The following is a 15,251-nucleotide window of genomic DNA, read 5'->3' on the forward strand; positions in this document are numbered from 1 at the left end:
CGAAATCCTTATTGATATATACTGAATGTTTCGCGTCTTAAAAGTTTAAATATGTCGTAGTTATTTTGTGTGTCAGAGTAGAATTCCCTACTCCTCTTATTAATAATTCAGCCTTAATTCTGTTGTTTCCAGAGAAAAAGAAACTTAAAGAAAGAGGCAATGCAGAAAAAGATAAAAATAAAACACAAATTCTACCTGTTTCGCTTTTGAGAGTGTATTTTTCTGGGCTGTGCTGTCACACAGCATTCCAAAAAAAACCGGTTTTAGCAACATTGTCTTCAACAAAATAAAAATCCAATTCTCGCTTAACCTAACAGGGACAATTTTCCATGTCACAAAAATACGTTTCGCCTGGAAAACACTTCCAGCGACAAAAGTATCAAAATTTGCAAGTTAGGACACTGAACATTCCTCATAGGTCCAGAAATAAAGGATTACCATCTCTAGTTCCTCTATAACTCCTGATCTGCGAAGCGCACAGCTCCAATGTTCAACTGTTAGAAGATAACATTTGAAAAAACGTCTACTGTCTTTGTTTTCCGAAAAATAAATATGCAATTCTATAAGACTTAGAGGGATTCGATAAACAAGATAGGATGGCTTGGACACAGTTTGGAACATGTATTGTTTGTTATGAAGACCCAAGATACTGTATCGATAAAAGGATGGTTCGTTACTGCCCCTAACGTTTCTTCTGCTGCACGAACATCTATTACCACATCTCTTGTGAATTTGTGAGTTCCACCTGCCTTTCCCATAATGCGCCTTTAATATGATCAGCGAGCCACAGCTGCTCAACTTATATTAATATCTCGTATATTATTAGAACGAATATCTCGAAGAGTAACTTCATTGTGCATTTTCCAATGCACATAGTGGCTAAAATATTTCATGTTCACAAGAGAACACGTATTCTCTTGCCAGAATAATTAGCAATATTAAATCCATTGTTTCCTCGATTAACCATCGTTGCCATGGTTACTTGCACACAAATGTTACCGTTTTAAAACTACAAGGTAGAGTTTGTGCTCTGAAGAGCACCGCCTTAGATGGAAGATCAAGAGAAAGGCAAACTGAAACTGGAAAGTGAATTTATATTGTCCTGCTGGTTCTTATAGCTTTAATTAATATAAAGGTATTGAAGATTGGAAGAAAAGACAGATGAATCCTTTAAACAAATCTGATTACTGGATAATGGTTACGAAATACGTTTTCTTTCCCAATGTAATGGCTTCTGCTAATTAGAGAAAGCAGAATCACAGCTACTGAGAGAAAGAGTAAACATCCATAAGCTAAATACGATTCCTAATTAGAGGATCAATGTCAATGATTCATGATGTTTCGATTTCTGGTTAAGAGAAGTCGTGTTACTCGACGGAGGAATACAGAATGGAAAGATCGTCTTATCCAGCGACAAGTTTACACTGCACCTACATCAGCTAGTTGTCACTCCATCACCCGTCCAGCCATTGCATGCCGACTGGCAGAAGAACGTCATTGTGCATACCGGCCCTTGCGTTCATTACCCCTGACCAATGATGCCATTTCTGCAATAGGAGTTACAGGCTCGTTTTTTTTTTTTTTTTCTTTGTTAGTTGTTCGCGCCATTCTGTGGCCATTATGCACCTCCAAAGGTTTTTTCTGCAGTACTCTGATCCAAGGCCGAGGCGGGATTGGAACCCGCGACCTCTGGGTTGCCAGGCAGGCACTTTACCCACCCGGCTAGTCCGGTCTGCGCTCGTTTTGTCTGTTTGCCAGTATTCGTGGAGAATAATGCTTCAGCTGTGAAGGATTGTGATATTATAGCAATCAACATCAGACGCATGACATGTGTCCTTCAGCTGTGGACACCTGTGATACAAAACGTCAATAACGGCATGTCGTAATAGATAATTCAGAGTAGTTGTTGAAGAGACCACCGAAACTTTTCGGGGGAATCGTATGGGAAAAATTGAGGCTCCAGTGAAGGGACAGATCGCCACGACGAGCCTGCTAGAATGCGTTGTGGTTAATTTTTCAATGTATGACCTGTGCTGATGTGGTGTTATTATGGTTCCAAGGCCTGTACGTGGAGAATGATCGAAGTATTATTATTTATTGTTAACTGCTGTACTATTGGGATTTCTTAGGTCTGAGAACAGAGTAGCCTTCTTAATTGTGGCCACAATTCGTAGTTTAAATTTCTACTATCTGGATTGGACTTCTACTAATGACATTGAGTCTTCGTAGTAGACCTACAAATGTCAGTTGGATCCTTGGAGATCATCACAGCCTTATTTCGGGACTTTTATGATTTCAAATACCATCATGGTATTGCATTGTGACATGAACATTACATTGAAAACGAATTGACCCTCGTCGAGGGAATCTAAAATTGTACACAATTTGTTCAATTTCTGTCTATATACAGGAGTATTAATAGGTGGTGTGGTTGTCAGGAAAGCTTGCTGGGACCACCTAGAACAATAAAAAATTACTGCTGTCCATCGTCAAAAGCGTCTGGAATGGTGCTGCACCTGGGATACAGGATATCGGGCCCCCAATAAGTGGTCTTCAGCAATGAAGACCACTTATTGCGGCCCGATGATCGCAGCATACGTGTAGCGACTACATGGTGGACACATCGATACTAGAGCCATTGTGGAACGTAATAATTCTAGAGTCACTGCTGAACGCATATTGCACGGACTGCTGGTGTTATGATGTGGGGAGCTCTCAGTTTTGATAGTCGGTCGTCGTTGATATTCGTCAACGACGATTTGACTGCTGAGTGCTATGTCGCTGAGATTTTGGAACGCGTCAGTCTCCCCTTTCTAACTGGAGTGCTGACGCCATCTTGCAGCAGGACAACGCTCGAACACATACTGTAGGATTTCCCTTTGAGTGTCTTCGTGGTGTGGACGTACTATCTGGGCTAGCCAGGTCCCTGGATTTTAAATCCATCGGGCAAGTGTGGGCAACGATTGGACACAACAGAGTTACCCACAGCCTGCATAGACTACGGATGTTCTGAGGGTGCGGTTGCAATACGCTTGGTGAGAAACAGCGATGGAGGCTCCTCGACATATGCACGACTCAATGCTGATACGTTTAGCTCAAGGTGTCCACTACGGTGATAGATTGACATCATATTGATATTGAGGAACTCCTCTGACCGTTTGGTCGTCCCGGAGTATAAACAGAAAATTTATTATTATTATATATCCATTGTAAGCACACATTTGTGTTTGAAACTTTTATCGTGTGCACTTTAATTTCTTGGCTATCGTTACTCTAAATATCCTCTTCGTATTCCTGTTCCTCAGGGCGCTGCACTTTCAATGTCAAGGTGTGTAATATATGAGAAGAAAATCCACAATGTAGCAATTATGCAATTGGTGTTCCAATACTAGCTAATATAGTGTTCTTCTCGTTAGGTATCAATGCAGTTTTTTTGAAGTGCAAGTCTGAGACAGTTAGCAATCGTGAGTAGCACAGTTGGTAAAACTGCAGTCCTTCCCTTCCCATACCGGGTGGAAAAGACCTGAGTTCGAACCCCGTCGATGACGCGAGGAATTTTTATGGGCCTTTTCCACTCCACAACGTGGTTGAGTTAGTCGGTCTCAGGAAGGGTTAGCACGTTTTTTCTTCCAGTAAACAGAAAATCGACAACAGAACACACGCAATTTACAGACAGTATATACAGAGCAATATGACCTTAGCTGCCGATGCTCCTAAAACCCTATTACAACAACAACCGGGACAGTTCGTGATGACTTTCTTCGTTATATGAGATTGACGCATTTTGCAGCAAACGTGGTTGGCTTTTAAATACAGACACAAATTAGGCTTTTGAAAAATCGTGTACATTAAAGTACGTGTGAAAGCACGAATATTTCAATCAATTAACGCACGCTTGAATGTACATAATTAAATCTTCAGGCGACCCACGGCTCTAACTTAAACATTAAGAAAGAAAAACCGCTTTAACTAATTTTGTGTGAAGTATTGAAAAAGCAATATCATCATTGTATTTTACACGGCAGGGAGTTGCAAATATTGATCTTTAAGTTCCTTTAATTTGGAAGGGGATTACATTTCATTATGATGTTCACAAATCACTAAAGTTGCTTAATTTTCATCAAGACGGTAGTATTGTATGAATAAATAAACCAAGCAAGGGTAAGAAACTTTATAAATTCTAATTTATTAAATTAGAATCATTTGATTTATTATGTAAATTAAGCGAAAATTATTTCATTGTTTTTCAGAATTTTAATATATTTAACCGGGTTGTGAATCTATTATTACGAGCTTTAGCATATATGAGTAACGCGCCTATTGTCCTCACCATATCCGTCTATCCGTCCGCATGTAATAAGTCGACTCCCAGATTTTTATGAAATTTTATATTTGAACCTTTTTATACAGATTTGTTGAGACATTCCAAATTTCATTAAAATCGAACCAACTGAAAACTGGCAATCATTATTTATTTTTTACAAAAAAGCACAAGCTATTCACATACTGTAGCTGAAGCACTAGATATTACGTTTGTTACTTTCTGCTGCTTGTAAGAATTAATGGGCAGTATGGAGGACGCTCAGAAACGAAATAGTCTGGCTTTGCTTGTAAAAGTCGTTGTTTTTTTGCTCACTTTCACGTCATCGACGGGACTCGAACTCGGGTATTTTCTGCCAGGAGTGGGAAGAACAGCACTGTTCTCCCAAAAGCATCCTCCCCATATTAATCCCATAAAATGATTCGCTACTTAAAATATAAAGTTCGAAAGATAAAAGAAATACGTCACTTGAATAGCCTTAAACTAATTAGTTTGAATTTTGGTATGACTCTAATTCTTTTAGAAAATCTTTAATAAGGATGAAAAGAAAGGTATGCATTACTAGACATTACATTACAAATACCAAGGGTTTCATGGCAAGGTTTTCAGTTCCATACGCAGATCAACATTGAAACCGCCCCAAGTAAAAAGGAGTATATGCTTTGAGTTCAAAATAAGTAGACTGGCCAATATCAATTTAGATAAAAAATGATTAAAATTGTATATGAATTAAGCAGTATTTACTTAGGAAAATCACATCAGTATGAAAAATGGTCACCATGAATACGGCAGACCAAACATCACAATAGGATTCAAGAAGGTGGCTGTTGTTGTTGTTGTTGTTGTTGTTGTATTGGAATTTTAGAAGGATCAGCGACTGATACCATATTGCTCCATGTATACATTCTGTAAATTGCGTTGCGTATCTTCTGTGGTCAATTTTATGGACGAAAATCCAGAGTTTCCGGGAGGAAAAACCATGCTACCGTCGCCTGAAACCGATTAATTCAGCCACAGTTTTTAGAATATTCGACAATATTCCAGAAAGTTATTCCATGAGAAAAAACAGGTGTCTCATTTAAAGGACTATAAACAACCAAGGGGCTTAGAGGGGAACAGGTATCCTGTGTGTTATCAGACACTCAGCCTAAAACACTGATGGATCCAATATCTCTCTATTACAGAAGATTTAGGAGAAGTCCGGTTGGCCTGCCTCCCTAAAATCCACTCATGCACACCTTCTCGATGGTAAGCCCTGTTACGTCACTTAGGTGGCAACGAACGTGTAGAGTGGTTCTCTTCAAGACGCCTGGTCAGCGTGAAGAGGAAAAGACCAAACCCTCCAGCAATGAGAGCACAACAATACAAATGGCCCTCAGTCCCCAGCAGCTTTCACTCTCCCTCTTACGGCAGCGAGAGGATCAGAGTGGAAGCAGAGGGTGCTAAGAATCTCTGGGTACGACCAGGCTGCCATGCACGGAAATTGAACTTGGCCTGTTATAACGTACGATCACTCATTGGTGAAGACAGGATATTAGAGCTGGAAAAGGAATTAGAAAATGTGAATTGGAATATCATCGGTTTGGCTGAAACAAGAAGAAGAAATGAATCACTTATAAGTTTATCAAGTGGAAATCTGCTGTACACCAATGGAAACAGTGAAAGGAGTGAAGGTGGAGTTGGGTTTCTGGTCCATAAAGATTTTAAAAACAACATTTTGGAATTCAAAAGTACATCACCAAGGGTGTCAAGACTAATACTCAAGATTTCTAAGAGGTACAAGCTAAAGATTATAATGATTTATGCACCAACATCGAGCCATGATGATGAAGAGGTTGAAGAAATGTACACTGAAATTGAGAGTCTTCTAGATGAGCAGAAAACCCACTACAATATTATTATGGGGGACTTCAATGCTAAGGTTGGAAAAAGGCAAAACAGTGCAGAAAGAGGAACTATAGGAAATTTTGGAATTGGTGAAAGAAATAAAAGAGGTGAAAGACTTGTGGAATTTGCAGAATCTCGAGGAATGTCAGTAATGAACACTTTTTTCAAGAAAAGGGTGAACAGAAAGTGGACATGGAAGAGTCCAAATGGATTAACAACTAATGAAATTGACTTCATTCTCACTAACAGAAGATATATTGTGAATGATGTTACCGTCCTGAATAAGGTAAATGTTGGAAGTGATCACAGAATGGTAAGATGTACGCTTGATATAGATGTAGGAAAGGAAAGGAAAAAACTGACTCGAGTAAATAATACAAAGGTCTTTGAAATAACAGAGGAGGAGAAAAAGCAGTATGTACTGGAACTTAAGAACAAGTTTGAGCTTCTGCAGACTGCTCAGGACCAAGATATCGACGAGGAATATTACAACTTTCTGAAAGTGATAAAGCCCAAGAAACCTATAGGGAAACAGAAATCCAAAGAAGAAAAAATTAGTCAAGAAACACTTGTCATGATGAACCAAAGACGACAAATGAAGAGCAAGAAAAACACTGACAGGGAGAAAATTGAGTATACTGAGTTATGCAAAGCCATTAGAAAGAGACTCAGAGAGGACATAAGAAGATTTAACACAAGAAAAGTAGAACAAGCATTAAGGGAAAACAAAGGATTTAAATCAGCAGCCATGAGCAGTAATATAGAAAGACAAATGATACTGAAACTGAAGAATAGCGATGGTGTACTTATAAACAGCAGAGAAGGCATAATTCAAATAGCAGAAGACTACTATAGAGAATTATACAAGGAGCGAAGGAATGATACCAGCAGTGGGGAAGATGGATTGCAAAGTAGCAACACATACGACATACCCGATATTCTTTCTGATGAGGTAGAACATGCATTGAAGAAAATGAAAAATCGGAAAGCCCCGGGGGAAGATGAAGTTACTGTAGAGTTGTTAAAATTGGGAGGAAGAGACATAACACAAAAACTGGCAAGGCTCTTCACAAAGTGCATTAGAAAAGGTGTGATGCCTAAGCAGTGAAATAATGCAATCATAGTTTTGCTGCATAAGAAAGGAGATAAATCAGAAATTGGAAATTATAGACCAATTAGCTTGTTATCCCAAATCTACAAGTTGTTCACAAGGGTCATTACTAACAGATTAGAAAGAATACTTGATGAGAATCAACCGAAAGAGCAAGCTGGCTTTAGAACAGGATTCTCAACTATGGATCACCTTCACGTAATATCACAGCTAATGGAGAAAGCAAATGAATATAAAACACCATTATGCCTGGCATTTGTGGATTATGAAAAGGCATTTGACTCCATACAGCATAAGGCAATGTTTCGGGCACTAGAAAGACAAGGCATAGATACTCCATATATTATGATTTTGAAGAAAATATATGAGAGTGCTACCTCCTTTATTAGACTAGACAAAGACAGTAGGAAATTTAAAATCGAGAAAGGAGTTCGACAAGGAGACACAATATCTCCGAAGCTGTTTACTGCTGCCCTTGAGGAAGCTTTCAGAAGATTAGACTGGTCGCAGAAAGGAGTCAATGTGAACGGAGAGTACCTAAACCATTTACGATTTGCAGATGACATTGTGGTCATAAGCCACGATCCCAAAGAATTAGAGGAAAATCTTAATCATTTATGCACAGTTAGTAAGGATTTTGGACTAATGATGAATATGGCTAAAACAAAAGTAATGATGAACAAGTATGCCACAGAAAGGGAAATAAGGATTGAAGGAGCAGTAATTGAACAGGTGGAGTCATATACTTATCTGGGACAAGTTATTAGCTGTAATAATGATAAATGGCTAGAAGTCAAGAGAAGAATAAATTTTGGATGGATAGCATTCAGGAAATATAGTCACATACTGAAGAGCAATATCCCAGTTTGTCTGAAACGTAAAATAATGAATCAATGTATACTCCCCACCATGACTTATGGAAGTGAAACTTGGGCACTCACCAAAAGAATGGAAGAGAAGCTAAGAACTACACAGCGAAGAATGGAACGAATTATATTGGGAATCAGACTGTTAGATAAGAAGAGAAACACATGGATTAGGCAGCAAACTCAAGTAAAGGACATTCTTATCAAAACTAAAGAACTAAAATGGTCTTGGGCAGGACACATAGCTCGAAGACATGATGACAGATGGACTAAGAAAATAACAGAATGGTACCCAAGAGGAGCTAGAAGAAAACCTGGAAGACAAAGGCGGAGATGGATAGATGAAATTCATGAGTTTTTGAGTAGTAAATGGATGGCCAGTGCTCAAAACAGAAGGAACTGGAAAGTTGCTGGAGAGGCCTTCATCCTGCAGTGGATTGAAAATGGCTGATGATGATGATGATGATGAAACAACCAATCGACGATTCAAGGAGAATGGCAGTTTAAAGGACAAACCACGATCAGGACGACCACGCGTAGCAACGGACGCGCAAATTAAGACCATAACAGTGATTTCTAAATGCAATCGATGACTTACCTCATCTGAAATCCCAGCTGAGTTCAATAGAAACAAAGAAACTCCCGTGTCTACGTCCACTGCAAAACTTCATCTAAAACAACAAGCAGGACTTCGTGGTCGTGTAGCTGCCCGAAAACTTCATTAAAACTGGAAAATCGAAAGAAACGGTTGACTTGGCTAAAAGCCACCAACAGCGGACAATTGAAAAGTAGAAAAACGTACTGTGGATGGATGAATCTAATTTTGAAATATTTTGCTCCAAGCGTGAGACGATCAACTGAATATAAAATGGTGCCACATTGTTTAGTGCCTACAGTCAAGCACGGTGGTGGTTCCATCATGATCTAGGGTTGCTTCTGTTGTTCTGGAGTGGGTGACATCCTCAGAACTGAAGTAATTTTAAGAAAAGAAGGCTATAAAAACATTCTTGAGTATAATGTAATATCTCTGAACTTCGACTTTTGGATGAATATATTACAACGAGACAATGACACGAAGCCCTACTCTTAGCTGTACAGGGATTTCTAGCTACTAAACAACAGGAGCGAGTATTGCAAATTATGATAAGCCACCCCAATTGCCTGACTTAAACCAAACAGGGCTTCGATGGAATCATCTCGGCCATGAAGTCTGCCCATCTTCAAAAAATTTATGGGGCCCTTGCAGATCGCTGAGAATAATTTTTAGTGAAGACGCTATTATAAAATTAAAACGCTACATTCACTTGAAATTTGCTGCATCAGCCGCTGAAGCTGAACCGAAATACCGTATTAACTCGCAAACTTTCCTTCTTTATCCTATATCACTTGCATATTTATCATGGTTATTCTACAATAATGACGATAATTAAGCTGGTGATCTCTCACAGCAGAACTACTGTTGGATAAACTAACAGCCATAATAAACATGACCGAAAAAGAAAATAATTACTAATTATATCTGCACAATTTATATAAATCTCTTTTAAACATTAAAATTGCGTTAATTTTCAGAGAAGATTTTCTCCCCTATTACATTTTCTTCTGTTAGTATCTGCTTTACAAGATATAATAACGGCAGATCATGAATTAAATCCTATTTTAATTTGGTAGCTGCGAATTCGTTAACTAATTGGTACACACAAAATTCCTGACACAAAAATAGCGATGTAATCCTTAGGTATGACTAACCATTGCAAATAAGACAGATTAGAGTGTCACAGAACGTTAGAAACTGATATGATCTCAGTTCAGTTAATTAAACAGACATCCGTTAATCCTATTGATCAGTCTGAAATCACCTTTGATATTCTAGTCCAGCTAGAAACTTAATACTGTATATATTCTCAACAGTAGCCTACAGTAAAATCCTAACCAAACTCATTAATTCAAACGCTCTAATGATTTTTCGGTTTCCATGACAACGACAATAACTTCGAGAAACAAAAGCAAAATTCACGACTTTCCCCCTGAGTGGCTGAAGACGGTGTACGGTTCGTACTTCCCGAATATTATAATCTCACCGGAGTTAATGGACGGGTCTTTTTAATTTTCCTCTGCGTTGATGCTGGAATTTTCTTCACGTATCGACTCGTGGGAGTGGACCGTGCGTCTTTCATTTCAATCTGGAATGTTTTCAACATTTCTGTATGCTTCTGGATGTCGGTAAGTCGGATGGTTCTACCAATTAAAACTCTATTGATGAATTCTTAACTTTCAGCTCACTACTGGCAACAAAGACAAAATGTTGCTGTAATCCAACGATCTAAAAAAGTATTGCATGCAGCTCTCTCTGATCTCACCAATGCTCTGTGGATTTCCTACTTAATCTCTAACGAATGAGACCTTTGGCCTATCATAATGATTTAGGTGCCAAGGGCGTTGTTGACCACAGCCTATATCGCTTTAAGTCAATGTATATCTCCATTTTAATGGTCAAAATCCATTACTCAATAATTCTTATCCTTTGCAGTCTCCGGTTAGTTCTCTGACGTTTGAACATTCTAAATCCTGTTTGGCGTTTTTATTCATCAATGCACTTTAAAGCAGTAGCGTAGCCCTTTGACCATCTCCTAATGGCATGATTTCATTATTGTTTTGAGGATCTCTAGCTTTTACAAGGAGGTGATAATTTCTAGGGGTTGATAACTTCTTGGCCAGACACACTCCCATTTTCTTTTATTTTGACAAATGGGTATCAAATTCGGAAAGAGCATACATTTATGTTGAACAGGCTATCTTACCTTCAAAAAATCCTAATATCCATTTTGAGGAGAACAGTGTCCGTGATTTAAGATTGAAGACTCTGGACATGTCCGGGGAACGTGTTAGTTACGTTATTCATGACAATTTAGACATGTGGAAGTTCTTTCTGCCATTTAGGTCCCCAAATGTCTGATTGCTGATCAAAACGACATGTCCTGTCTTCAATTGATGAATCCTTTACCATTTCGAGCAAGGTGCCCATGATTTTTGGCGTGAATTGTGACCATGGATAAAACATGGTTGTTTCATTATGATCATAAACCAAAGAACAGTCGAAGGAATGCAGGCATAGTGGCTATCCGCGTCCAAAGAACTTCATCCTCCAGAAGTGTTCTGAGAAGGTCATGACCTCTGTTTTTTGGGACAAGGATGGGATTTTGTTTGCTGACTACTTGGAAAAAAGGTAAAATAATAACTGCTGAGCATTATTCATCACCATTGGTAAACTTGAAGGAAAAATTGAAGGCCAAACGCAGGACAGAGCCCACTCAAGGAGTGCTGTTTTTGCAGGACAATGCTCCGGCACACACAGCACATAGATTGCTAAAAAACTACATGCAATTAGGGTTAGTATAACTCCGATTCAGATGGCTTTCACTATAGAAGAGGTGATTTCATAGGATTATAAACTTTCAGTCCAATTCCCTGATAATCGGCAAATAGTTTTAGTATTTATAGAAGACTCAACACTTCATCCCATTTCCTTAATATCTGAGGAGGGTTTACCTTCATAGAAAATAAAGATACTCTATATAGAAATAAAGTCGTAAAAATAACAGTTCTAGAAATATTATTTTATTTTAAGACAATTTAGAGCAGTTTGAAGGCAATAAGAATTACTCCCAAGCCTTTGGGAGTAATTCTTATCCATCCCTAGAAAGTGTTCGTTAGTGGATCAATTCTTTTGGCAACGTAGTGTATATTTACAGCAATTTGTCTTCCGTGAGATCATTTTTCCTGAAAATTCATGTGTTTCTAATATTTTATCCAATTAAGGTTAATGCAATTCGACTTAATAATGGATTTTTATTTTATATTTATAACAATCCAAAATTTGAATACGGTATTATCGCGAATCTATTTTCGTTAAATTCCACTCGGGTAGATTGATGGGACATCATAAGTACATGGAGTGGGTTGGAACTCACTGCATATTTCATTTGTCATTTATGACGATATTTGGCATTCGCAAAATAAGCACTCGACAGGAAGTTAATCTTAAGTTTTAACTTAGACTTTAGGAACCATTAAAATATAAACTGCTGTACTTTTTCCTTTGTAATTAAAGAATTCTTCTTAGAATTATTCGTAGTAGTGTTGTTAGTACTATAATGACCAAATGACGCAAGTAAGCTAGATAAATTTTGCTGCATACGAAAGTTAAATAAAGTGCATACAGCGCCATCATTGGAAGAGCGAAGAACTAAATTATGAAGATTAGTCATCATAACGAAAACCATCGAAATACAATAAAGAAGACTTTAAAATACAGGATGTGAGATAAATATTATCTAATTATTCCAGTTGTTCTTCGACACGGAAAAGTACATCTGTAGAGTTTTACATTTAACAAAATTACCCAGAAATCTTCCTTTTTCCCGCAGGACTTTGCAAACATCCTTCTATCCACCAACAACGTTCATAATATGCATCGTGTATTGCTTGTAGAATCGATTCTGTGGCTGCGCTGGATTTTCGCCAATGTTTGCTGGTTTCAATTAGGCAAATTAATCAACTAATTTGTATACCGCTATCTAATTCTCATAATTAGAAATATCTGTGCCTCTTTTCACTAATTCGCAGTAGTTTTAAGTTGAGCCAGAAACAAAAGATCGCATCTGTTTCATGTTTGTACTTCATTGAACGATTCTGATGCAATTTAACACAAAAATACGTTTGGAAAAGTCTCTATTATGAGATTCGAATCGAAATATTTGACAATACAATGATAACAAATGCATTATTCTAGCATTTCAATCGACAAATATTATATTGTGGAAATTGTAATGTGTGTTCTAATAACGGATACTTTTGTTTCCATGGTTACTGGTTTGAAGGATGAACATCAATGGGCAGAAACGTACAGATTTCACTGGAACCAGCAGACCGATACTAAGACCGGACTGCAGAAGGGATTTTTCATTTGATCACAGATGGTGAAATCATCAGTCATAAGAGAGGAGACGATGAGGAGAAATATTAAATGATAATCCAGTTTATAAAGTGATCGATCATAACCCACCTTTTAAAACATGAACGAAGACACTTGTTGCATCGGCATTTGATGGACAACACGTATAATTTCCTGAGTCAGAGGGTTGGGCATCTGGGATTAGCAGGCGACTGATGGCTGTGTCTCCTACAGACTTCTGTAGAGTGATATCTCCCCTCGTTGTATCGTAATTGATCATTCGGTCGTCATGATACCAGAACACGAACACAGGTGGCTCAGGACTCTTCGTGATCAAGCAAGTTAGATTGATAGGACTACCATCTTCCACGTAGATATCAGGACCTCCGCTTATTTTGGCTTCTGGAACTACACAAAAATAAAAACAAGGGAAAATGACTACATCATTTGCATTAATAGCGTACAATGTTCTGGTAAGAAATTTTATATTTTTAAACTTCTCAATATCAGCATACGGTATGCCATTACTACTATTACTACTAGTTTAATTATTTAAAAGTTTAATTAGTGTTTTATGTAACCCACCTCTTTAAGCGAAAGTTAACTGTTATCCTGTCAAATATAGTACCATATTTAATAAGTATAATACACCAGGATTTCCAGTGCCCATTGGTAACCGCTGTGAAATTCATAATGGCATCCCTCTTGTCAATTGTGATTCATCAGTGAAAAGTGGGCAATGGAGAAAGAAGGTACAACGATGCAGAATCCATTAAGAAGCCACCATTCCTGGATAAAAATCATCTTTTGAGATGACCACATGAAACGGGTAGATTTGTTGCTTACAAAGAACTTTCCCTACAGCAGAATGAACAACAAATAACACTGCTACTACATTTCTCATGCTAGTTCCAGGATACCCTTCAACCTCTTCTTCTAAAGCAGGTGTTCGGACAGTTCTGGTTCTTCTCCAGTCAGCAGTAAGAGGCGAAGATATCCCGTCACTCGAAGACGCCAATTAGATAGCGTCAAACCTATCGTTGAGTGGATATGGTCATTGCAGGTCGCTTCCAGGCAGAGATGTTGAGTTTCACTGCTTTTCCCTTTCGCTCGCCCAAAACGGAAACGAAAGTCTGCCATTTCAGCATGCGAGTATCAGTTATCCAAGGTCAAGGTTAAACATAACAATAGGAATGCTGATTTATTGACAGGTTACATCAGGAAAACTGATGAATACAACAACAGATGGTTCAGGCTAAGAACAGTTTCCTTAACTGGAAGGAGTAGATGAATTGGTTCCAAAATCTGCATGCATATATAATGATGTCAGATAAGCGAATGATTCAAAATTACCGATCATCTTACTTATTTGCAGGCATACTTACCTAAACTCTATGAAAAACAGAAAACAGGCGGTAAATATTTCCAGACATATGCCCATATCAACTTTTATCACCTTTCTGTGATCAAGAGAACATGCTCCCAAAGTCTTGGTTATGTCCATTTCCACCTACAGTCTGCCAAGCCACACTTCAGTTTCTCACAGAATCACAATTATCGGTTGATTCAACCGCTGCTCGTCTCAGATTTTCTCATTATTCGCTGAACGCAGACATATGCACAAGTACCACAAAGGTGGTACTTGTGCATATGTCTGCTCCGATACTACATGTAAGAGACTTAATAATTCGGAATCTCCTCATTTAGATCTTCTCCGAATTAAAATCCCTCTACTGCATTCTGCGAAATTAATTTGTTGTCTCTATCGTTCTCCCAACCCCACTAATCACTTGAAACTCTTTGACTTCCTTTCTTTGAAAATTGATTTTTTTCTCCAGTCCAATTTTTCTTGGTAATTTCAATGTTCACAGCTACATCTGGCTTCCGTTTCCTTTTTCACACGGAACCAGCTGTTCGAGATCGTGAGGCTTTGCAACTACTAATGACCTCGCACACACTATTCATTTACCTACAAGAATACCCGACAATCCTACCCGCACAGCCAACGCTCTAGATCTTTTTCTCACAAGAAACCCTTCCAAGTACACGGTCGAGGTGAGTGCTCCTCTCGGCACCTCAGATTAAAACTCAATGATGGTCTCTTTTCCAATG

The 15,251-nt window shown here is 38.3% G+C and overlaps 1 protein-coding gene across 2 annotated transcripts in view; it reads right to left on the reverse strand.

Moving 5' to 3' along the window:
- LOC150085233 (neurotrimin-like) overlaps window positions 1-15,251 on the reverse strand; it is a 219,484-nt gene that overhangs the window by 11,461 nt on the left and 192,772 nt on the right. For both annotated transcript variants that reach the window (XM_090373928.1, XM_090373927.1), the window contains exon 4: window positions 13,251-13,547. In XM_090373928.1, the coding sequence (XP_090230054.1) occupies window positions 13,251-13,547 (297 nt within the window). The remainder of the gene's footprint in view (window positions 1-13,250; window positions 13,548-15,251) is intronic.

This window comes from Mastigoproctus giganteus, chromosome 5, assembly GCF_048544385.1.
Source record: "Mastigoproctus giganteus isolate SK-2022 chromosome 5, ASM4854438v1, whole genome shotgun sequence".
Lineage (NCBI taxonomy): Eukaryota > Metazoa > Arthropoda > Arachnida > Uropygi > Thelyphonidae > Mastigoproctus > Mastigoproctus giganteus.